We start from the raw sequence: 23,721 nt of genomic DNA, 5'->3' as shown, positions 1-23,721 counted from the left end.
GTGATTGGTTCCCAATGAACTTTCGGTATTTCATGGTGCCGATTCACCTCTATGCCGAATACCTGAGGAAATTGTGCGGCACTCAAGTATTGTTTCATTGAACGGTTGCTCATTCCTGCGATGGTGGGGACACCGCTGATAGTGCTTATCATGTTTATCTGCCGAATTGAATTCGGTACCCGCGCCGGTGGCTGCCGGGCGATGTACTGATCTAGCTTCCCCTCTTTGATCAATCGTTCGACAATCTTTCTCAGGCTTATACAGTCTTCCGTATTATGGCTGTTGTGCTGATGGTATCGGCAGAATTTACCAGTATCCAGGTTGTCTTGCCGATTGGGTCTTCGTTGATTCGGCTTCGGTATTATTTCTTGTTCGTTCATCAGAACGGCCTCGTAGGTAGTGTTCAGTATGGTAAAGACCTCGTTGCCGTGGTCATGATTCGGCAGGGACGCTTAGTTGTCGTTGCGTCCATACCTCCCTTTTCCCTTCTTCGGGTGTTCTCTTCGATCGGCACGGTCGTCTTTCCTCTTATGACCTGCCGAGTATGGGTCGACCCTCTCGTAGGATGGCGCCTTTGCCAGATAAGCGCTTGGTTCGGCATTCCCTTGCCGTGCCGAAACCCCGAGTTTCGAGTTGAAGTATTCGACTTTGGCGTGGATTGCTGCCTGCTTCATCAGTTCGTCGTACGTGCGCCAGTTGCTGCTGTGTACTAGGTATCGGAAATGCGAGACTGAAGGCCACTCTTGAAGGCGCCGTAGGCTGCCCTATCGTCAGTTTTCGGACACCTTGAGTATTCGTGACTGAAGCGCGCCGCGTATTCTCTCAAAGGTTCGTCCTCCCTTTGCCGAATCGTGTACAGATCATCGGCAGAGTAAAGACGGTCCGTTTGGATCATGAAGTGATTGAGAAAAATCTGCTTCAGCTCGTCGAAAGAATCTACCGTCTCCGGCTCCAAACGGTAGAACCAGTTCAGGGCTGCTCCGGTAAGGGAAGACGGGAATAGCAGGCACTGCCCTTCATCGCTCAGGCCCTTGCATCCAATGGCGGACTGAAATGAGTAGAGGTGTGTTAAGGGGTCCTCCGTTCCCGTATAGAACGATATACGCAGTTGCTGCCCTTCCCGATCCTGCCGAGAGTCCCGGATGCGCCTGGTGAATGGTTCGGGCCAAAGCTTCCCCCATTCCGGTTCTTGGGAGCGAGCCTTGTCGTTTTCCATTTTCTGGACTTTCTGAAAAAGGAGTCGGACAACAGGGTCTCGGCTAGGGATTTCCTCGGAACCATAATCTTCCGGTCGTCTTTCTAGACTTTATGAATTAACCCCCGAGTACCGTGAAGGCGTTGCCGAACGGTAGGTGGACGTTTGCGTCCTGGAAGGGATATACTCGGATTCTGACTCCTCTGCGGTGTCCAGCCCTCTGACCTTCCGAATAGGCGACTTGTCCCCTAGGATTTTCATCCGTGAGTCCCTTTGTAGAGCGCTAATCCTGATTGGAGACCTCCGTCTCTCTGCCTCCCGATCGTTAATCCGATGCCGACAATCGGAATATACTTTCTTTGGGACGTGTGGCTGATCCCTGGGTGCCGGGACCACCAACTGTTTGGAAGGTGCGGGCGTTGCCTTCGCTACCTTATCGCGTTTCTTCTTCCTATGAGGGGTCTGCAAGCTCTCAGAAGAGTGAGTTGTCTGGATGTTCTGTGTGTGCTGCTGATGGAGCAGCTGCTGGGTTTCATCCACTTTGGACGAAAGAAGGTTGTTGTGTTCCTGAAGCCTTGCCATGTCCTTCCGTAGGGACGCGATTTGGGCTACCAGCTCGGCTTCGGCGGCTGTTTGGGTTGCGGGGGCGTTTCCGAAGGGAGTGCCTAGGGGTAGCGCTGGGCTAGCTCCGCTCTGCCTTCCGAACGGTATCCCTTCTTCCAATAGGAACGTGGGTACTGAAGTGGTCCCCATGTGTTTTGGAGATTGTGGGTTGATGATTTTTCTGGTTTCCCACAGACGGCGCCAAACTGTTGATGCGAAAAAGTGGTTCGGCACGTATTTCGTCAACTTAGTTATATTATGTCTTCGGTAGGTCACTATCTTCGGAAGGTGCTTTTCTTCGGAAGGGTAAGTACCTACAAAAGGACACGTTCGGTAAGTCCTTGGGGTACCGGTGTGGTACCGGCCGAAAGCTCTCCGATGCTTTAGTAAGTACGGTTTTAGTAATATTAACTGACAGATCAATCAGTAGCGTACCGTTCGTTCTGAATCCACTCCTTTTGGGGATAAGGGTCTCCTTATATAGGCCTTGGGAGGTGTGCACTGTGCTCATATTTCCGATGTGGGACTCTGGGCATGGATTGTGAGCATGGCACGTGTCCGATGGTAAAAAGGGCCAAGATAGATGGCTTCGGTAGGTAGCATGCCGAAGGGGTTTTTGCTGCCAAAAGAGATCCTGTACACGTGTTCGGTTGTCATAGGCCGTTTATCTCCGGTATAAACATTAATCATAGAAAACTTTCTTGACAGCAACCCAAATCTCCTTGGCAGTGCGAAGATGAATAAAGCGGCCCATCAACTCAGGGGACATAGAATCAATTAACCAACCTTTGACTCGTAGATTTTCAGTGGTCCACGCATCAAAAGTCAGGAGCAGATTCGGCTGGCACAGAAATAGAGCCAGTAAGATAGCCCAACTTTCCACGGGTAGCAATTCAAATTTCCATGAGTTGAGACCAAAGAGCATAATTGGTCTCATTGAGAATAACTCCTGTAGGCAACGCAGAATTATCATTCTAGATGGTGACAATCTGTGGAACCGACGAAGTTGGAGGTTGTGCAGCGGAGGTCGAAGAACTATCCGGGAGAACAAGGGAAGCCTTGGGTGTTGTCATCGCAGCGGAAATTGATGGTGTGGAAGTATGAACTCAATATATGTGGAGGATGGATGAAAAACTTATGAACTCAATATAGGTTTGAATTCAATTAGAGGGTTTGGGATAAACAAGAAACCACCAGATCGGTAGCTCTGATACCAAGTAGAAATATATGTTTAGGTAAAACTGATACTTTCTATTCATCTCCATAATGAGCTACTTATATGTTTACATAGGGTTTTACAGGTTTAACAAGGAAATAAAATAAACTAGGAAACAAAGTCCTAATTGTACAAAAATTAGTCAACTACACTAATTAGGAAATCACTTTCCTGAACTCACGCACATGCCAACACATTCATCAATCTCTCTTTCATTCTTTTTTTAATCTTTTGACAATTTTTGCTATTCTTTCAATTTCAGGGATTTCAACACTAAAAAGAGAAAACCTTAATTCCTAAATTCATAAAGACCACTCAAAATCAAATAGTCATATTCAAATCTCAATTCAAATTCAAGTGTGTATCTAAATTTCAACCTATTCTATATATTGCATGACTTATTTTTATTAAATTATTACATGTTGATGATTGGTTATATGAGAATATAGTTTGTAGAAATATTTATCCATTTCTTGCTGGGCTTTTCGACTAGGTTATAGGGTTTTGGAATTTTTCTTTGTAATCTAAACATGTCACCTACTAGAAAATACATTTCTGGATATACAAAACAGCTTAGAAAAAGAAAATTCGAGGAATTGAGTCAATCTCAAAGAAAGATAGCAAATACAATGTGAATGATTTTTGGATAGTCAGGTATGTTTTTGTTTTGCTTTTGTGTTTAATGCAATATAATCTAATTTGTTAATGACATTTGTGTGCAACTACTCTTTAATTTGTGATTGCCAATTTTTTTTTCCCTATTAAACACAGATTGCTTATTGGAGGCAGTAAGGGACCTTATAGGGTCACAAGGAGCTTATTTTTGTACCAAACATTTCACTTTATCAAATGGAAACATTTAAATTTGAATGCTGCTATCTTATTTTCCCACCCACCTTATTTTCAAAATTTCAAAGACAAATTTATCTTTTTGTAAAATTATTTCTAAAGACTTAAGGAAAAAAAGGATATTTGGAAATAATTAAAGGGTAGGGTATTTTAATTTGTTATTATCTCTTAATCACTAAACAATTACCTATATATATTCCTACCCTTTGTCTTCCTCCAACTTCCCTCACCCTCCTCTTCTCCTTGGAAATTCCATTATATATGCTATTCTCGCTGGCGCCGCAAATCGCATCAATACATTCATCATTCTCTCTCTACATCAACTCAAGTACTGCTGGATAATTCAAAAGGCTAATCCTATAGAAACCTTATATCCTCTTGAGACCATCCAAAAAATTCAACTAAACTCTTCCTGCATATCTGAAAAAATCTTTTCTTTCATCGCCACAATAAATATCTCAATAACTTTCCTAGTTGAAGTCTTAAAACAAATCGGTTCATGATAGGTTTTATAATTATTAGTTATTGTATCCAAACACCCAGAACAATGTAATTATCTAAACCAATTATGTTCATATATAGATCTAGAAAATATAGAAGATGAGAGAGGCATGAATAATGATGCAGCTGCAGTGAGAAATCCGATACAACTGCCATGGTGAAGAGAGGGTATTGTCATGGGAGAATGAGTGAGCGAGATGGGTTTAGCAGCGCTGGTGAGAAATCTGGCGATAATGGAAATTTTTTGGGAAGAGGGTAGGGGAGGAGGAAGAAGAAAGAGGGAGATGGAAAGACTTTTTTGATAATTATTGCTTTAATTAGGATATAATAATAAAACAATTAAAAAAGACTTAGTTGTATTAGATGACTTGGCATGTCACATAAGGTGGTTTATAAAGGGTATTTTAGGAATAATGGTGGGTGAAAAGATAGAATTGTGTTTTTTCAAATTTACATGGTGAGTGGGAAGATAAGGTTTGTGGAGAAATAGGACAGGTGAGTGGAAATAGCAGCACTCTTAAATTTTTATAAATTTGATTTTGTTGTAAATGCATGAGTTGGTGGATAACCACCATACCTCTTAATATTCCACCGTTGGATTTTATGTAACCTATGCACTAAGTATTTGTAATTAATGCTTGTAACCTATAGGTATATTGTAAATGATGGTATTCAATATCCTATCTTGTAAGCCTATAAATAGGTGGTTCTACCAAAGATTTAGGAAGGAATAAAACATGGTGAAGCTTTATCTTTAGCATATCACTTCTCTCTACATTTTCTCCCTCTAGTTTTATAACACGTTATCAGCACGACATTGCTCTTGGTATGTTTTCTTTCTCTGAATTTTCTTTCTTCTTATATGAGCTAGAGTCATCACATGGCATAGAGTTTCTTTGTACTCACCATCAAACTTCATCATGCTTGTTTAAGAAAAAAAAGTTTCTTATTCTTATTACACTTGAATATGATACCATGTTTTTTTTAAATTGTTTGTTTATTTAATTTTAAGCATTATCTTAATTAATTACAGCTTGTTATGATGAGTTTGTATTATACAAAAGATCAGGGCCCGAAGCTCCTCGATCCTCATCATATAACTAGATTAGGACCTAGAGTTCTTTTGATTGAATCAGAACCTGAAGTTCTTTGATTCCAAATAATTGAGGGCGTGAAGTTCCGCGAATTTAAAGAGCACATAAGGACATAAAACTCCTCGATTTTGTATTAATCAAAATCAGAATTCCATGAGGCCTACATATGTCAAGAACTTGAACCAGAAGTTTCGAGTGCATATACATCGATTTGAGTATGAAGTTCAAAACACAACTATTAATTCAATTTATTTAAATCTACGTATTCGTACCTGAAGTTTCGAATATATGTTGATATGAACCTGAAGTTCATAGTTTTTCATGGATCTTAATACTATATATGAACTTGAAGTTCATTACTTATTTGTGCCTATATGAACCTGAATTGGTAGGAAATTCAATTCTTAAACTTGTAGTTTTATCTACATATTGAATCCACATTAATATTGGATTATCTTGGAATTTCATAATCTTTAATTGATTTATTTTATTCCTTGTTTATACCACTTTACTTATTTTATTATATTTTATTTTATTTATGTTAGGTTATTAATTAATTTCGTTTTACAATGGTAATGTTTTGTATTACCGCCCAAATATTGATAGCCAGAGGCGTCTATTGGAGAAACTTCCTACTTTCTTTTGTGGGTAGGAAGTTTATGATGTTATGAACCAAAGGTTCTTGAGGCCCCAATATTACACAACTATTATAGTTGAAGATTATGATGTCATGAACTAGAAGTTTATTGACCGAATAACTTTTATGTTGTGACATGACTATCTTGGCAATCTATGTCCCACAATGATGCATAAGATTTTTATAAATTTGTAAGGACATCGTTTAAAGACTCAAATTATTGTCTTTTCCAACAATATCATTACAAAGAACGCTCACAAATAAAAGCTGTCATAAGATCATCTCAGTCAAAAATTGACTTTGAGCCATCTTTCCTGAAATAATTCAAGGGGATATTTGTGAGCCTATACAACATCTAATTATGGATCACTTCACCAGTTTTACTGAATGTGCCTACTAAAATGGTCACATATTTGATAATGACTGTGAGTTTATTTTCCTACATTTTGAGACAATTTTCCCGCCGTTAGGGGGAGAAATGACAATTCCTAAAGAACGTCGTGAAATAGTGTTGAATCAATCCGCTTTTGTCTCATCAAGATAATGCATATATAAGTTGTACATATGCTAACATGGATTGATATTCTCGTATCACAATCCAATAACATGGTGACTATATATATAATGCATGCCTGAAGCATGTCAGAAATATAGGTTCTAAAGACTTAACTCCTCAGAAATGGAGATTATTTGAAAAATTCAAGCCCTATAAAAAATAACGCTCTATAGGAGGTTATGATCCACATATTCTAAATAATTCATTGTAAAAGAGATGTTTGTCCCATAAGTGACAACATAAGCCCCTGAAGAGGCATTGGTACCCTAAAGTAATGAGATGCTTATAAATTATGCATGCGCATGCACATGAGAATTGTGGGATCACAAATTGATGATACATTTGGTTTATTAGTAGCTACGACAATCATCAAGGGCTATGATTATATTAAATCACATTTCATGAATGTCGACAAGTTAAGTGATTGGCCAAAAAAATGGAAATAGGCAATTCCATTTATCACTAAATAAGAAGAGTTGGATATTGAACCTATAACTCAAACACCAAATTACAAATGTTCAGTATGAAGGTTACGAATTGGTGTTTGTGAAGTGAAATAAGATCACTAATATGACATAAGGTTTCCTGAGAGAGACATGTGGTTTTAGTCTCCAATCTCATCGTAAATGTATCCACATTTCTATAAGTGCGGTTGTTACTTTAACGCAAAACTTATAGTATGTGTTAAATGCATATTTATTAAGACTATATGGTACATGGAAATCCTCAAAGCTCATGAAATATTTGAGATATATCGGATGAAGCAACCTCTTGAAGAATATAAAGTATCACAATATTCTTAATTAAGAGTTAACACTAAGAGTTTGAGTATTTTGAATTCAAATTTGATATTGTTGTAACATATTCTAACTACTAAATTAGTTGTTGATACTCCTAAAGATTTCAATCATTTGAAAAGTGAAAAACAGGTTGAATAGTGTGATAGATGATCATGTATGAAGACAATGTTGCTTGTATTGCTCAAATCAGAGAAGGAGAGATATTAATCAGGGGGAGATATCAATCAGGGGGAGCATCCAATTCTACTACATTCAAGGCAGATGCGCGTTGTACTCTTTTTCCCTTCGACTAGGTTTTTGTCCCACTGGGTTTTTCCTAGCAAGGTTTTAACGAGACAATATAAGCTCATCCAACACCATATCAATGATTCAGAAGAAAGTTTCACTCTTTTTCCCTTCGCTTTGGTTTTGTCCCACTGGGTTTTCCAAACAAGGTTTTTAATGAGGAAACAATGTCATTGTATGGTGGACATCCAAGGGGGAGTGTTGTAAATGCATGAGTTGGTGGATGACCACCATACCTCTTAATATTCCACCGTTGGATTTTATGTAACCTATGCACTAAGTATTTGTAATTAATGCTTGTAACCTATAGGTATATTGTAAATGATGGTATTCAATCTCCTATCTTGTAAGCCTATAAATAGGTGGTTCTACCAAAGATTTAGGAAGGAATAAAACATGGTGAAGCTTTATCTTTAGCATATCACTTCTCTCTACATTTTCTCCCTCTAGTTTTATAACAGATTTATAATTGTCACTACATATTTATTGATGGAAACTTTTAGTTATTAAAAAATTGATTATGACATTAAATTATGGCAAATTTTTATAGTATTTTCGTATTAGATTATGTGAGACTCCAATTTAAGTTTCGCACAGGGCCCTCAAAATCTCAGGGGCGGCCCTGATTCCTAGTCTAGGATTTTATCTTTCAAGCACTTTAGATTATCCAAGTTCTTCATTTTCCTCGTGTAAGTTTACTTCCTTGCAATTTAATTTCAATTGTCTTTAAATTCAAGTTTAATTCAAGTCTTTATCGCTTTAATCTATTTTATCGCATTTACATTTTTTTCATTTCAGTTCTTTCATTTGCATTCATTGCACTTATCATCATAATTCTAAAAATAGTCATACAAAGCTCAAAGAAGAGATTCATTGCTTGGCTAATCAATCGTTTGATTATAACTCAAGCACAAACACACTCACATAATCTTTCCATAGCCATCAAGTGGCTTGGTGGTGACACACCCACACATCTCAAGAGAAGGACCAAAAAATCCTTCCATTGGCCAACTTGGCCAAAAAGAGGGAATGTTGGCTTGCCTTGCGTGGGGAACCAACCGTATTGGTGTGGGGGACAAGTTGGCGTGCCATAACAGAAGTTAATTTACCATAGATTTCCGAGTTTCTTGGATTACAAGTGCCCTCAGCATTTATGAAGTAGATTGGTCATAGATTTCCGAATTCATTGAAAGTTGGTCGCACACTCAAAAGAGCATGAAATATATGCCATAGTACAAGTTAATTGACCAAGGAACATACCACATCCTAGTTACAAAACATTTGTCAAATTTGGTTCCTATTGTGGGATTGTCAAACATGCCACCTCCTTTCAATCAAATACTCCTCTTACATATGCTATGCAAACAAGAAGAAACCATCCATTACATTTCTCAGCCAACTGGATCTAAATCAACCTCCGTGTCCATTCCACCATCAATCATCCCAGCCTCGACTTCAGCATCTGCTTCCATCTGGCCTGCCTCTTGACCTACATCCGTATCAGAGCTTTGCTTCTGATGTTCATCGGGGATTGGACTGCCACCTTGGGACATGTCACCAGTTGCAACAGTGGCATCAGTGTCCGTTGGTGTCACTGAGGCTTCAAGCACAGCCCTGATTCCTTCACCATCTATCTCATTTGCAGCTGTTGCAATCTTCAGTAAAATTTAAAATAAAAAAAATATTATTGTGAAAATTCTTGGAGAACACTTCCACTCTGGATACGCATGCATGAATTTATCGGATCCTCAAATTTGAAAACACCTCTCCAAAGGAAAAAAAGGAACACAAAATATACATTTATTTCACACATACATATTATTTTGTCATTTACATGTTCAACTTTGACAGGAATCAAAGATCTCAAGAAACATAAAATCTAGAAATCCACCACAAAGCCAATTATACCTGATTTTCTTCTACTTGATGTGCAGCACCCTTTGTTTCTTCCTTTTTAGCACGTTTAGACTTGTCATTTGGTTTAGCTTGGTATTTAGACCGCTCTTCAGGTGTCAAAAGTTCCAGAGGCACTACTCCTTCAATACCAAATTCAGTAAACTGCAATTACATCAATACAATTCGTGTAAGCTCGGTGAAAAAAATTAATCATATATTTTAAAATATTTGCAGTGTCGGTTGTCATATTAATCATACTCTAGAAAACCCTTCCAAGTCTTGTCTAGCTGAAAATCGAAGACCTTTCCAGCAATAAACCTGCATAATGAAAATTTAGTATAGGATAAAATAAAATCCACTTGTAAGTTGAATGCTAGTTTCAAAAATTCTAATAACTTCAAATAATTAAGAAAAACAAAGTAACACACATTTAATCACATGGTGAAGCTGTTGAACAATCCAAACTACTAAATAAAATAGCACTCCATATTAACAATGAACAGTAGTCAAAAGTCCACAACTTTTATCTAAATCCTTTTCAAACGATTTACATATTTATCTTCTGATTCCGGAGGCCCGTTAGTATTTCAAGATACCTTTTTGCTCATGTCAGTCTTTCTTATTTTTGGGACCTTTCCTATTGAGAGGGGTGATAGTATACTAAATTCGCACACACTACACGGATGCTAGGACTCAAACCCAGAACCTTTCCTCAGAGCAATTGGTTCCTTTGCACTCATGTCAGTCTTAGAATAGCAACGAACCTTTACAGAAGACAGTTGATGAATTTTAAAAATACTCTTACCAATGTTTGATAAAGATCTACTATTTTTCTTTCTTTTTTAAATATATATAATAAATTCAAGATTACTTCAAACTGACAGGCTTAGTAAATCAAATATGTATATAATTTTTTTTTTTTTTGATATTTCAGTCCAAAAGTTTGAAGGACAAACGATTTTTCATTTTATATAAGAAACTGGAATGTTATAAAATGATGTAGTAAATAGATCTTACAAGATCTTTGAGAGATGCCTAGACTAGTTTACTATATGTTTTAAAGGGCCTGTCTCATTGTTATTAATTATGAATGGGGAATCTGTTTATTGCTATTAATGTTCTACTGGGAGTCTAAGAGTTTGTCTAGATGTTATTAATGTTGCCTGGGAACTGGTTATTAACGCTGTATGGCAACTCTGAAGGATCCTCCTGGAAAGGTCTAGGGTAATTAATGTTGTATTATTAGAGGGATAAGCCTTGTGGTCAGAGGACTCAACCTAGAAGAATTTGTATGGAAGTATTATCAGTTTGTGAAAATTCCTAAAGGTTCTCCTAGATTTCACTTTAGAAATCTAAGCTCCAACGATGTTTGGAGTAGTTCTCACCTAGCTGTAACGGTTTGATGCACACCTATTTGCTTGGGTTACTTCATATGTTTGGCTCTATTTACATCATAAAAGAAAGAAAAACAAAGAGTATAAAATAAGATGGAGATCCATCAGAAACAGCAAAAACCAAGGACTGCCAATGAGAAAAAAGAAATAAAACAGGCATCAAAAGCCAAACAAGGAAAACCTAAACCACGAGCTTATGAGAAGAAAACAGACCAATCCAGAAGGATCAAGGGGGTAATCCTTGAAATGTTTAGAGATGTAAGCCCAAAGACAAGCAAAATCCGATTCTATATCAAAGTGAAGTCACCTAATTTTCTCTCTGATAAAAGATTCTTTTGTTTCTTTCCACCACACTACCAAAAAGAGGCTGAAACAGCACAATTCCAAGAGAGTTCAATAGTTAACTCTATCACCCAAATGATACATTGATCACTAACTCCATACTCTAATTCAGCAAAAAACAATAAAAAGATTGTCTCATGTTATCTATCAGAAGTAAGGGTGCCTGGCTCAATGGCAAGCCAAACCTTTTATATTTTGTAACTTTTCCATACAGTTATGACATAAGAAGATTTTTTCTTTGTTGTATTGCGTGGGTTATAGGACAAACAAGCCCCCTTTTTTCACATTGTTTCCATTATCATCAGAAACTATAGTCCGAGGATTCAAAATAGTCATCCTGCAAAAGCATGTCATGAGAAGAAATACAAGTTGCTTGATAGTAATAAGCTCATGTAGAAGCAGTGTAAATCGCTCTTGACAATATACTCCACAAAATTGAATATGATAACTTAAGTCTAAGAACCAAAACTCACTCGGTTATTTTTGTGGTGATATTCAGCTTCTATTCCAGCTGCTGGATCCATCTGTAATTTAAAGAAATGAACTTCATCTTTAATAAAAAGTTACATTGAAAAAGAAAATCTCATAATATCAGAAGGGACAAGAGTGAGGGAGAGCACACATACACACACAAACAGCATATTAGTTGGACATTGAGAAGCAAAGAGTGCTTACATCGTCAGCCAGGGGCTTCCAGTAATCAGTGATGGCAGGTGTTCGAACACGTTGAGGATCAGTTAAAGCATTCTGGACATGACAAAAGTCTCTTGAGAAAAAATAATAGCAAATTTATTCAAATTAATTTTGTAGTTAACATGATTGAAAGGAAACTCTTACTACATAGTTTCATATTTCTCCCTCACTGACTCGATATGTAATCTTTTTTCTTCTTTAAAATAAGAGTTGAACAGAAAAACATGAAAAATGAACCTCTACTATTGTTTCCAAATTCAATTTATAAGTTTTCTGTGAGTTATCCATTTCTGTCCAATTTGTAGCCAAGAAAACAGAAGAGAGGAAGTATATAGAAACATGCTATCTTTAAAACCACGTATTTGGTCCGCCCTAGTTGATTTTTTTTCCATTTCATTTCCAGAATGAATCTGAACTACATTTGCTAAGTTGCAACCTAAAAAATATGTTTCGTGCCACTAACTTGCTGCCTTTATGGTGTTACACATCTGCAACTGTGCAGAGTGCGCTAATTGATAGTATATAATGCCATAATTTACACATCGATTCTTCATTCTTTTACGAGTGTAAATGTACTAATTCAGAAAGGAAAGTTGGTCAGAAGAATCAGCAAGTTGCTATAATATATATAACATACATAAGCAGTAGGCTTGCATTACAGATTAACTGAAATCCTGCATACCGGATTTTGATCTGCCCACTTCCACAACAGAGAGAGCTCTTTATTTCCCATTCTCCATCTCGGCCTACTGTTGAGTTTAGAAAAATAAAGATAAAAAGGGATTAAGTATGTTTCTTAAAAATCTAAATGGACAGTGCAAACTCATTAAATATTTTATATGAAAAGTTACATTACAACAAACAGACCTAATGCTGCAGCAAGGTTGGCGAACAATTCCAAAATTTTAATTTGTAGGCAGTGGTATATGTCAGCGGAAAGACATGGAGCACAACTAATCATTTCATATGTATATTAGTAATTTCTTAAAAGTATGAAAACTCCTAATCCTCTAATTGATACATGCATATTAAGATTTTGTGGTTTCTATAAACTGTTTTGTATCCAATTCATAAAATAGTATATTGTTGAGAAATCAATCCATGTCTGTTTTCAGAAGTAATGTGCAATAACTTAATTTCATTTCTTTATGAAATTACATAGATGATTTAGTTTATGGAATCCCATAAAATAATCAGTGTGCTTTGGAGTATAGGGGTTGAGAAACATAGATCCTTAAAAGGTTCTTGGCCGAAAAGTATAAAATATAATCAGAACTCCATCATAATTACATGTAAAAAAAAAAAAAACCTGCGTAATTTCAATTAAAATACAATAGCATAATCTAGACTGTAAATTTTTTATTTTTCGTGCTCAGATGACAGCATATTATAAAATAACCTAAATACCCTTCACATTTGTATTACCAACTTTTTTTTATAAGGGTAGGTTTGTCTTTCTCAAACCCAATTCATCTGTCCATTAAAGTTAAATAATCTCCACCACAATGTTTTTATCTACACTAGTTGGAAAGGAGACCTCATCTCAAAACCACCCTAGCTTTTTCTTCTTTTTTTTTGCCCATTGGTTCTTTTTGTCTCTCTCACTCCAGTACTTGCAGCCCTCTTACTGAAAGTGTCGAGAAGTCTAGATGATGATTCTGAATACAGAAGTAATTTCCAAGTTCTTGTTCTGTTATGGAAAATTTCATGGAAATATCACCAAAATTTCGGAAGTTGCAATCACAGGAAGAATTATTATTCACCCCATGTTGCATCACCCAAAATTTTGACCCAAAAAGAACTAAAATATCAAATTGATTTGTCAATGCCTTCACCAAAAGTTTAGAATATAGTGATCTAAATAGGAGGCAAATCCAACTCACAAAACATACCCACACCAAAAAGAATTACTATGGCCAACACGAAATAACTAAAGCGGAATTGCCTAACAGGGGTAGAAAACAAAGGATGAGTTGTCTTTCTATCTGCTTATTCTTATTAAGACCTTACACAGTAAGGCAAAAAAAAGGTTCAATTTGTTTCTTGTTAAATAAAACACATTAAAAGGCATAATAGGACCCAAATAAACAACTAATAAGTTGCATACCGCTTTTTGGCTCCTTCTTGGACCACTTTCTTCTCTGCTGGCTGCTTCTCAAATGGTGGACAACCATCACGTTTCCACCATACCTAAGCATATTTAAACACCAATTATGCTTAACAACAGTGATAATATTTTCAAAACAATAGTGATAACATTTTCTAAACAATAGTGACCAAGGCCGGACAGCACTCACCCAATTCTTTTCACGTTCTAATATATGCTCAATTTTATGAAGAAAATTCTCCCCCTTGGGTGGAGTCATTTCAAGCAGCTTTTTCACACGCTCCTCACAAGATTTTATTTCCTCTTTCTGAAATCAACGAGGAAAAGTTGTTTAGGAGACCTCATAGTATAGCACAGATATACTCAAGTAGACTTTATCATATCTTACAAAATTTTATGCATCTGACCATGTGCCAATAAAAGTAAATCTTCTTAACCAGAGAGTGAAAGGCATACCACACAAATTCATTCAGTTTTCATGCTTAAAGTGATGTCCATAAGTAAGGCTTCAAGTATTAATGAAGATAAGATAATATTCCACTGCAAGTAGGAAACAAGATTGCTTCTAGGCATAGAAGCAGAAGACTGCCAAATCGAATTGCCCAGAGACCATCATACACTTCAAAAGAATACAATGAAATCGTTGAATTGCATGACTAAATTAGCGAAATCACTCAACTCCAGACAAAACTGATGTAGATGCCTGGTATGATATTACATTCATAAAAGTTATGGAAAGAATTCAGTTTTTAGTACTTTAATCCATCCTTGTTTCCAATCCCTAAATTTGGAGACAAAACAAACATAATACACCTAAGGCTTCCCAAAACAAACATAATACACCTAAGGCTTCTCAATTGTCCAACAAATATGTCGTCACAATAACCAATAATCCAATTTTCTACTGACACCTTTTACTATAAACAGAGCTGCCAACATAAAGTTTCTTTGTAAAGTTTAAAGAAGAAAAAAAAAAGGTTACAAAACTTAACAAGACACAATCACAGCACTAACCATGCTATCGGAAGGCAAATCTTTTTCACTCTTTCCAGGGGCCTACAAGCAAATAAGAGTTAGTTAGAACATTTACCATATTACAGTACAATCAATATTTTGGGGTGACAGATCAATTTGAAAGTTGAAAAAGGACATTAGAACTAGACCAAAGGTCAAGGAGTTATGGTAATATTTCCCTGAATCAATATTAAGACCGTTTCAACTGCTACCTTCAGATAATCAAACAATATGAGGCACTGCACAAGAATATGACGTCGGAAACTCGGATCCTTCAACTGTGCCCACCAGAAAACAGGAAACATAAAGATCTTAAATCAAAATAATGGTCCACTATAAAAATAAATCTAAGTCAGTCAACACTCCAGCATTACTAACCTCCAAACCCATTAGTTTACTGCTCGTAAGATATTTTATGCTGAAATTTGCCGCCTCCTCCTCCAAACTATTGGCATCTCCCTCTTCATCACTTAATGGTTGAGCTTCAAATGTATTCAGGACAACCTAAACAAGAAATTCAAGAAAATATTATTTGGCTGAGTAATGAAACAGAGAAAGAAAAACTGTTATACCATGAAGATCAAAAAAAGAAGATATCAGAAGATAATTATTATACCATTAAACCGGATGTAAATTTCTTCCACTTGGTAGGAGCAAGAGTTAAGGAAGGAGGGTTACAAAAGTGTTCCTGAAAACCCAACCAGACCAGTTTCTCAGCAAATATAATTTGAGATACCACCTATCCAAGTTAACTAAAACAACTCCAGGCTGAAGCTTTCCAAACAGACATTAACATTGAGCCTATTTGAGAGCTCTAACATAACTAGTACTGAAACTTTAATAAAACATCAATATCCTGCTGACAACCAAAGATGAAAAAATCGGTACCCGTGGAAATATAATCTAGACGTATGGAAATGTCGATGGTGGAAATATAAAAAAAAACATCAACAAAAATGACAGAAAATTGCTTAAAACATAAAAGTTTTGAATGTAACTTTAGGAAATGCCATGTCAATCAATAATACATTAATTAAACATGTGAAGTTCATAAGATAGTGTATCAATGATAAACTTATGGTGCAAGCCAAAAACAATTTGCACTGACTCGTATGACCTTAAAACCAATCAATATAAAAAAAATCATCACCTTAGCTCTCTCTCTCTCTCTCTCTCTCTCTCTCTCTCTCTCTCTCTCTCTCTCTCCAACCGACAATGTATTTGCTTCATTGTACGAACTTTTTTTTCGTAAACTATATGAACACTACTTAGTGAGAGTATGCATAAGCATGGACATTTGGAGCCATTGGATTGCTAAGATTTTAAATAAGAACAATGCATCTAGCAATCCAACAACTCTGACATCCATGCTTATGCATGCTCACTTTTTAATGCTCATAAGAGAATTTGTCCAATAATTAGGCAATTCTGGAAAACTCAAAAATAAAAAAATTAGGAATTGAAACAGAAAAGGAATTTTTTTTACCTAGTTAGCTTAGAATTCGGGCAAAATGATAATACATAATCTTATAAGTGAAATGCCAAGCCCATCAAAACTGAGAACCTTGTATGTAATCTCTCTCTCTATTCTTAATCTGATTTTATCGAACACAGATTGGCATAAATAGTGGTCTAATATTCTGATGCACAGTTTCATAAACGCTAAACTAAAACAAGTTTTAAAATTATTTACATTTCCATGTGAAAAGTCAGTAACAATTGAAAGAATCATTGAAATTTTTTTGCCCCACATAACATAATTGTTAGCAATAGAAAACATTATGTTAGTAATTTGGTGATGCCAAAAGTATAGGGATGCTAATCTTTTTGTCTTTTTATGACAGGAAACAAAAATTTTGTCAATAAAGCAAACAGAAAATACAAATTAAGGAGAGTACAGTGATGGACAATTTTATTAATGGGGACCATAATAAAGAGGACTATCCCTGGTACCTATGTTGCACGCAGACACCGGATACAGGATACGACAAGACTTGATATGGGGATATTGAAAATCTCCAAAACCTAGGATAAAGTAATAATAATATAATTAAACCAAATCTCCAACACCATATCCTAACCTTTGAACATGGGGAATGGGGATTGTTTCAACCAGGCAATTCACAAAAGAGTTTATAGGCAAACTAGAGAGGTTTCTTTAGCATAATGACATCTGTTTACAAGAAGAATTACACAAACAAAATCTGAGTATTGAGTTAAATGACTTTGAAAACCATATAACAGTAGCATTATATATGGGCACTCTCTAAGTTCAAAACTTAAATCAAAATGGAGGGGAAAGCATAATTCTAACCCCCAGGCCCTTTTTTATGTCATAGTTTATCCTTCCAAGTGGCAAAGTTTACCTGTAAACTCCAAAATGTCTTGTAGAAGTTGAAATCGATGGAAATTCCTGAAAAACGTAAAACATTAAAATATATTCTTAAGAGACCTACATTCACAAGAAATGCTATACAAACTATATACAATCATATTATATATATGTAGACGTCAAAGTTAAGATATCAAGCAACTGCCTAGCAAGGATATACCATCAGGGGGGTCTTTCTCATATTTTGTCTCGTTTGATGTGTTAAAAACTCCTTTTATATTCACAGCTGCGAGCATTAATCAGAAGAGCAACAAAATTACTTAAAAGAACAAGTGAACAGCAGGGTTCAGAGAAATTAAACTAAAAGTGAAGACAACGGTTGAAGACAAGCAGGTACCTGAACGCTCAGATAATGGGAAAAAATGAGCCAAAAACATTAGAATTCGTCCACAAAATACCACATCATTTGCCTGTAAGTCAAGTTCAAAGACATTAGTACGAAAAAAGACTACAACAATAAGTTTTGCAAGTGAAATTTTATTATCAAAGTAGTTACAGTTTACTTTTATCAAATAGTGAACTATAAGATGTGTAGCTAAAACACTTACTTAAAATCATTATTATTTCAAAAATCAAAAGAAAAAACAAAAACATCAGCATGAGTTTACACCACATTTTTCAATTTACAGTCTTCTCATTTACAGACACATAATTCTCAGACCAGAACCACATTCTCACCATATTTCATAAAAATATTTGCTTGCATAACTGAACGCTAGTTATGCTGTTCCTTCGGTGTTTTCTAGAACAGTTTCTCCATAAAAAGTAAGATTCTTTGGGCACGAATACCTTTTACATTTATCACACCATGTAATCTATTAAATTAGTGTCTAACAAAGGCAGCTTTTCGCTCCACAAACAGTGCCGCATGAAGTAAATGCCACAAATAGCAATCTTCATTTATGAACTAAAAACTGAAATCTGAAAAATAGAGCAGGGCAGCAAGAATAATGAATGCAACTTCTAAATTTGGTAAGGTTTGAATATTAAGTCGAGGTCAACATCACAATGCACCATCCTGAAGTTTACAATGTCAAATATGTGCATACCATCACAAGTTTTGAGTATAACACAGATCAAACTGAGCACCAGTTGGTTAATTATAAACATTACAAAAAAGATGTGACTTTTGAATGGCATGGATATACAATTTACTGTTTGAAAAGCAAACAAAAATCACAATATAGGGAAAATTTTAAAAAATGAAAGTAGACTGTAATCCAGTGATGACTACTATGATTAGTAACACCACCTTTGACAGGCGACGAAGAAGTTGATTGCATGTTCTCAACATCACAAGTTTTCCTCGAGCAAAAAGCTCTGGCTGCATGTGAGGACCCATATAGATTAAAATAGATTGCAAATAGAGATAATCAAAAACTTTAAAAATCAAATACAAAACCAAAACGAAAAAAAAAAACAAAGAATATAAATCTTTTGACATTTTAAATACACAAACCTTTCCTAATATATCTTGTTTACTCTCTATATAACCAAAAACGTCTTTGCAGTTTCTCATAGTAGACATTTCTGTTAAGTCTTCCAACAGCTGAAATATCATGCCGCCTTCAATGTGTTCGTTCTCACAAAGATACAACACAATATCTGGTGCACAAAAAGATAAAAGAACTGTAAGAGAGAGAGTGATGTAGGCCATAAGACTCATTAATTTTCTTCTTCATCAAAACAATTTTTACAAGCATTTAGCCATTGAATAGCTCTTATAATCCAAATAGCAAATCTACAGGCTTACTGTTCTATTAGAATATACAGTTCAACATTTGAAAATCGAAAGTCATACAGAATTTTGTCAAAAATAATTTTAGGTGCAATCTAAATGTCAAAAGGTAAACCCCAAAAATTAACAGCACAAATAAAAATTCTTATATAGAAACAACATAAATATAGTTTTTAGATCTTTATATCACTGATTCACAAATTTTGGCTTATCAGAACAGTACTTTTTACAAAAAGGTTCCAAATATTACAGAAATTGAATACACGATTCTTTGAAAAAGGAAGTCAACAGCATTTGATACAACCAAGTGCTTAATAAAAGTTTAACAAGGATATGTACCGACCAAGAAGACGTGGAATATGTCCTTGGGTAGTTTCTCCATCATCAATTGATTGACCATACTGCATTATCTGCTCCCCAGACTGTACTGCAGAAGACTGTGAAAATATCAAGTTACCAGCATAAAACACTTCTTCTATGTTGATGTCTTAAATGTAAGGAGGGTTCAGGTTGATGGGGAGATCTAATATTTATAATCTTCAAAACAAAAGTAACAAAATTTGCCACATCAACTGCAGAATGCTCTACTTCACAAAGCCAAGTTGAAAAATCCATCATTACAAATTTCCATATTCAAATTCGAATCATATTCCTGTGATGAAGGGGTGTCTAATAAAACACTAAGCCCAAATGCTCATGAATCCTGTTAGATCAGCTCATGGGTTATCAGAAGTCCACCTTACATTTGTCATGCTTCTTTTGCTTTGTTAATAGTCATATGCATATTATTACTTTAACCAATCCCTAGTTACAAGTCATTTAAAAGGGCCATTCTAATGTTCTTGGATGGCCAGGTTTAGTAAAAACATATGCAAAAAAGGAAAGAGAGTGATGCAACACATTACGGGCGAAAACAGAAAGCACACAAAAAGCACAACTGCCCTGTATCCTACCAAGAATAGCCAAAACTAAGGACTCTGTATGTAATCATGGTGATTGCACATAATAAAGATTTTTTTTATTTTTAATAAAGGAAATCTGGACAAACCGCTCTGTCAAATTTTTTAATTACCAATCAACCATTTTTATAGGTTTAAAAAGTCAGGCATCAAGAATACTTGGGCAAAAAGAAAACTAATGAAAACAAATCTAATATGTCAAAGTGATACTTGAGGGATGTTTGGTGGTGCAACAAAGAAAACTAATGAAAACAAATCTAAATGTCAAAGTGATACTTGAGGGATGTTTGGTGGTACAAAAAAAAAATTGAGGATAGAAAACAGATGGCTGAGATGAGGCATATAATTGAAGATTGCTGCAGGTTGTGCAACAATTCTGGGAATGTGGAAGCCCGTGAGGATTCAGGGAAAGTTCCATGAACCCTGAAATATACTAAAAGGTGACTTTGAGCATCACCATCAGCGCTCAACAGAGTAATCAAATTATAATACCCAGCCAATCAAGATGAACTTAACACAAAGAAATATCCCTAAAATATTTTGGCAATAAAGCCTACAAAATGCTCAAATTCTAGTTCTTTCTATTTAAAGTCCATTTCCTCAACCTATCTGCAAAGACTACCCGGTCTTCCGACCAATCAATCCAGAGGTATGACAACATTATGCATCTCCAAAGAGTAGGTACGTTCCTATCCAGCCCTAAAACCCAAATAATCCACCAACCAGACACAATTCCAAACCCTAGCAGCATCCTGACCCAAATTTTTTTTTTTGGTCGAAACCCAAAGTTGTAAAGTAAAAGGACAATGTAGAAACACAGGATCAACACTATTTGCTTCTTGTTTGGACAGACTACACCACTGTGAAGTCAATAAGCAAAGGGTCTTCTTTTTTTAGCACATCACAAGCATTAATTTACCCATGGACCACAAACCGCACTAAAATATGCAGAATAAAGTAGAAATACAGTAGTCTACAAGTACAATCAAACAATCAAAGCATCCTGTGAACAAGTACCAGCAAGAGAAACATACCACCAGTTCCTGAAGCAATGTCCGGAGGATATTTTCTAACAATTGATTCTCATCTTGGACTAACTTTGTCTGTTTCTGTCATGAAGAAATCAATTGGCCTAATTAGAATTGACCAAACATCGACATCCAAAAGGCTAAAGTTTCATATGATTGACTTGTCGTTAGATGTATCACGATAATTGTACATGTCATCATGTGCAATCAGGATGTATGTGAAGAAAGCAATGCAATGATGACTACCGCCCACCAAGGATCGAGCATTGAATCAAGTGAAACACTAATTGGTAAATTAGCAATTGGAGTTATAGGACAAAGGTAACAAAACATGTGTATCCAAATGTAGCCAGAGACTGAAATAATACTTGTGTTTCAGTTTTCAGGCACAAAACCATAAATCACTATACATGCATTTACATGAAGATTCAACTTATCAAAATCTTTTTTATTGAGTACCACATAATATTGTTATAACTTAACCCTGAACATGAGGGATCTAATGGGTTACCTGAGGTTTTATAACTTGTTGAACTGTCTGTAGAGCAAAATTTTCTGGTGGGCCAGGTTGCAATATGGCTCTCCTGAACACTTCCTGAGAATAAAAACAGAAAGAACAACTTAATCATATCTAACACAGAAGACAAAATAACAATAACACTTATAGTTATGAAGAAAAATAAGCCAACCATGTTGAAGACCTCAACCAAACAGCGAGTGTGAAGCCAATGACAAACAAAGCCTTCCCAAAAGCTCAATCACAATGAATTGAAACTTTCTGCAGCAGAAAGAAATAAAAATAAAAAACATCGTCAAAAATTTTGTTTGAACCAACAGTGATATTTGGAACTGTATGCTAGCATCTAAAAAGCACTTGCTTATATTTTCTACATCAATAACAAAAGAAATTGACCTACTTTCAAATGCCAGGTTTTGAAAGGCGTTGCCTAGACGCGTCGATGCGAGGCGTCAAAAATTCAGCTCAGGGGTCCCGTTGTTTAGCTGTTTGCAAACTTAATGTTCGCGCCGCCGGCGAGGCGTACGGAGGCGCCGGTTTCTGGCTGTGTGAGGCGCAGCTGCACGAGGAGAAGAAGAGAGCACGCGTTTTTTTTTTTCCGTTTAGGTTTTCGCTATGGGACGACGTCGTATCATCTTTGGGCTTTATATTACATTTAAGCTGGAACGCACGTTAGCAAACCACTTTTCTTCTCATCTATCCAGAAAAACAATTCAATATGAAACCGTGAGGATGGTAAAATGAGAACATTATATGAGAATTAATCAGTCATTCAAAGTCATCTGAATAGCTGAAGAGAAAAAGCAAGCATATAATATAAACGGGTACGCTGCACTTTTCCTTTAGCCTACATGCCTTGCTGCGCCTTTTTCAATTCCGCCTAATTCCCCAACCTCTGATGACAGGACCGGACTCAAATTCTATTTTGGAACACGAGCCGAACCCTGTGCGTGTCTGACACCTGGCGGGTGTCGGGCACAAATGACCTAATTGCCCTCCGATACAAAAATTCAAAAAAATATCAAGCTCGACTCCTACCGAAAATTTGGCAGAGTCTCCTCTGTAATTTGATCTTTTCCCAAATTTTACACCTATCAAACAAGCGTATATATACAACCCAATTGCCAGCATGCGTATATATATACATTCTAACAGTTAAATCTAAGTTCTAGGGCAGATTATCATAGCAACCACTAAGAAATTACAAAAGAAGTCAACACATTTACTGAAGAGCCCTACATCAGAATGGTGAAGCGCGAGAAGTGGAAACGGCCTTGTGGTGGATCACTGTGCACGTCTACTGCCTGGGGGCACTAAACATTGAAAAATGTGAGTGGACCAAAAATAAAGTTTTAGAAAATAGCATATGAACATACTAACCCCACTGTAAAAACAGTTATGAAAACTTAATCAAGTTTTTCAGCTATACTCGTACTGAAATCATGCATTCATATTTATACATATATTACCATTCACGAACTTATACAAAACTTAATCCTACTGAAAAACATTGAATGTATAGTTCATCCTACCACCTAGGTATACCTATTTATTTATGTCAATTTCCTTAATTACTGTCAATTCCTCGTGTCACCGTGGTGACACACCCTCGTAGGACTCAGGAGTAGAGGTGTCAAACGGGACGGGCTGGCCCAGCACGGCACGAGCCCAGTCCGTTTAAATGAGGTACGGCACGGCACGGCACAAGCATGAATATTAAAGGGCCGTGCTCGACACGACACGAAAACTTGGGCCGGGCCGGGATCAAAAAATAGGTCCTATGGACCGGGCCAGCCCATGGCCCAAGCCCGCTTCAAGCACGGCACGAGCCCAAGCCCGGCCCACTTAACTTTTTTTTTTTTCTTCTTAAAATTCAAAATGCAATAATTTGACATCTAATGTCAT

General features: G+C 36.3%; 1 protein-coding gene across 3 annotated transcripts; it reads right to left on the bottom strand.

Moving 5' to 3' along the window:
* LOC18771779 (THO complex subunit 1) lies at positions 8,824 to 22,587 on the bottom strand. 3 transcript variants are annotated; one of them, XM_007204530.2, is made up of 22 exons: positions 22,217 to 22,587; positions 21,989 to 22,077; positions 21,811 to 21,894; positions 21,306 to 21,380; positions 19,656 to 19,734; positions 19,034 to 19,179; positions 18,827 to 18,898; positions 17,912 to 17,984; positions 17,735 to 17,800; positions 17,549 to 17,595; positions 15,799 to 15,870; positions 15,561 to 15,686; positions 15,395 to 15,460; positions 15,183 to 15,224; positions 14,359 to 14,475; positions 14,169 to 14,251; positions 12,744 to 12,810; positions 12,044 to 12,115; positions 11,842 to 11,892; positions 9,891 to 9,950; positions 9,645 to 9,794; positions 8,824 to 9,391 (listed from the first exon to the last, which is right to left on the bottom strand). In XM_007204530.2, exons 2-22 carry the CDS (start codon positions 21,989 to 21,991, stop codon positions 9,128 to 9,130), a joined length of 1,815 nt encoding a protein of 604 aa, XP_007204592.1. In that variant the 5' UTR covers positions 21,992 to 22,077; positions 22,217 to 22,587; the 3' UTR covers positions 8,824 to 9,127. The 3 variants fall into 3 exon arrangements, with proteins under 3 accessions (XP_007204592.1, XP_020424220.1, XP_020424221.1); XM_020568631.1 differs by having other exon boundaries at positions 19,656 to 19,749; positions 22,217 to 22,586; XM_020568632.1 differs by lacking the exons at positions 21,811 to 21,894; positions 21,989 to 22,077; positions 22,217 to 22,587 and having other exon boundaries at positions 19,656 to 19,739.

This window comes from Prunus persica, chromosome G7, assembly GCF_000346465.2.
Source record: "Prunus persica cultivar Lovell chromosome G7, Prunus_persica_NCBIv2, whole genome shotgun sequence".
NCBI classification, from domain to species: domain Eukaryota; kingdom Viridiplantae; phylum Streptophyta; class Magnoliopsida; order Rosales; family Rosaceae; genus Prunus; species Prunus persica.
Note: the sequence above shows the minus strand (reverse complement) of the source record. Positions and strands in the feature narration are given on the sequence as shown.

Coding starts and splice junctions, on each gene's coding strand:
- LOC18771779 (XM_020568631.1), bottom strand. Junction 15,687..15,798: donor AATTTACATCCGGTTTAATG/GTATAATAATTA, acceptor TTTCTTGTTTAG/GTTGTCCTGAATACATTTGA. Junction 12,116..12,743: donor AGTGGGCAGATCAAAATCCG/GTATGCAGGATT, acceptor TGTCATGTCCAG/AATGCTTTAACTGATCCTCA.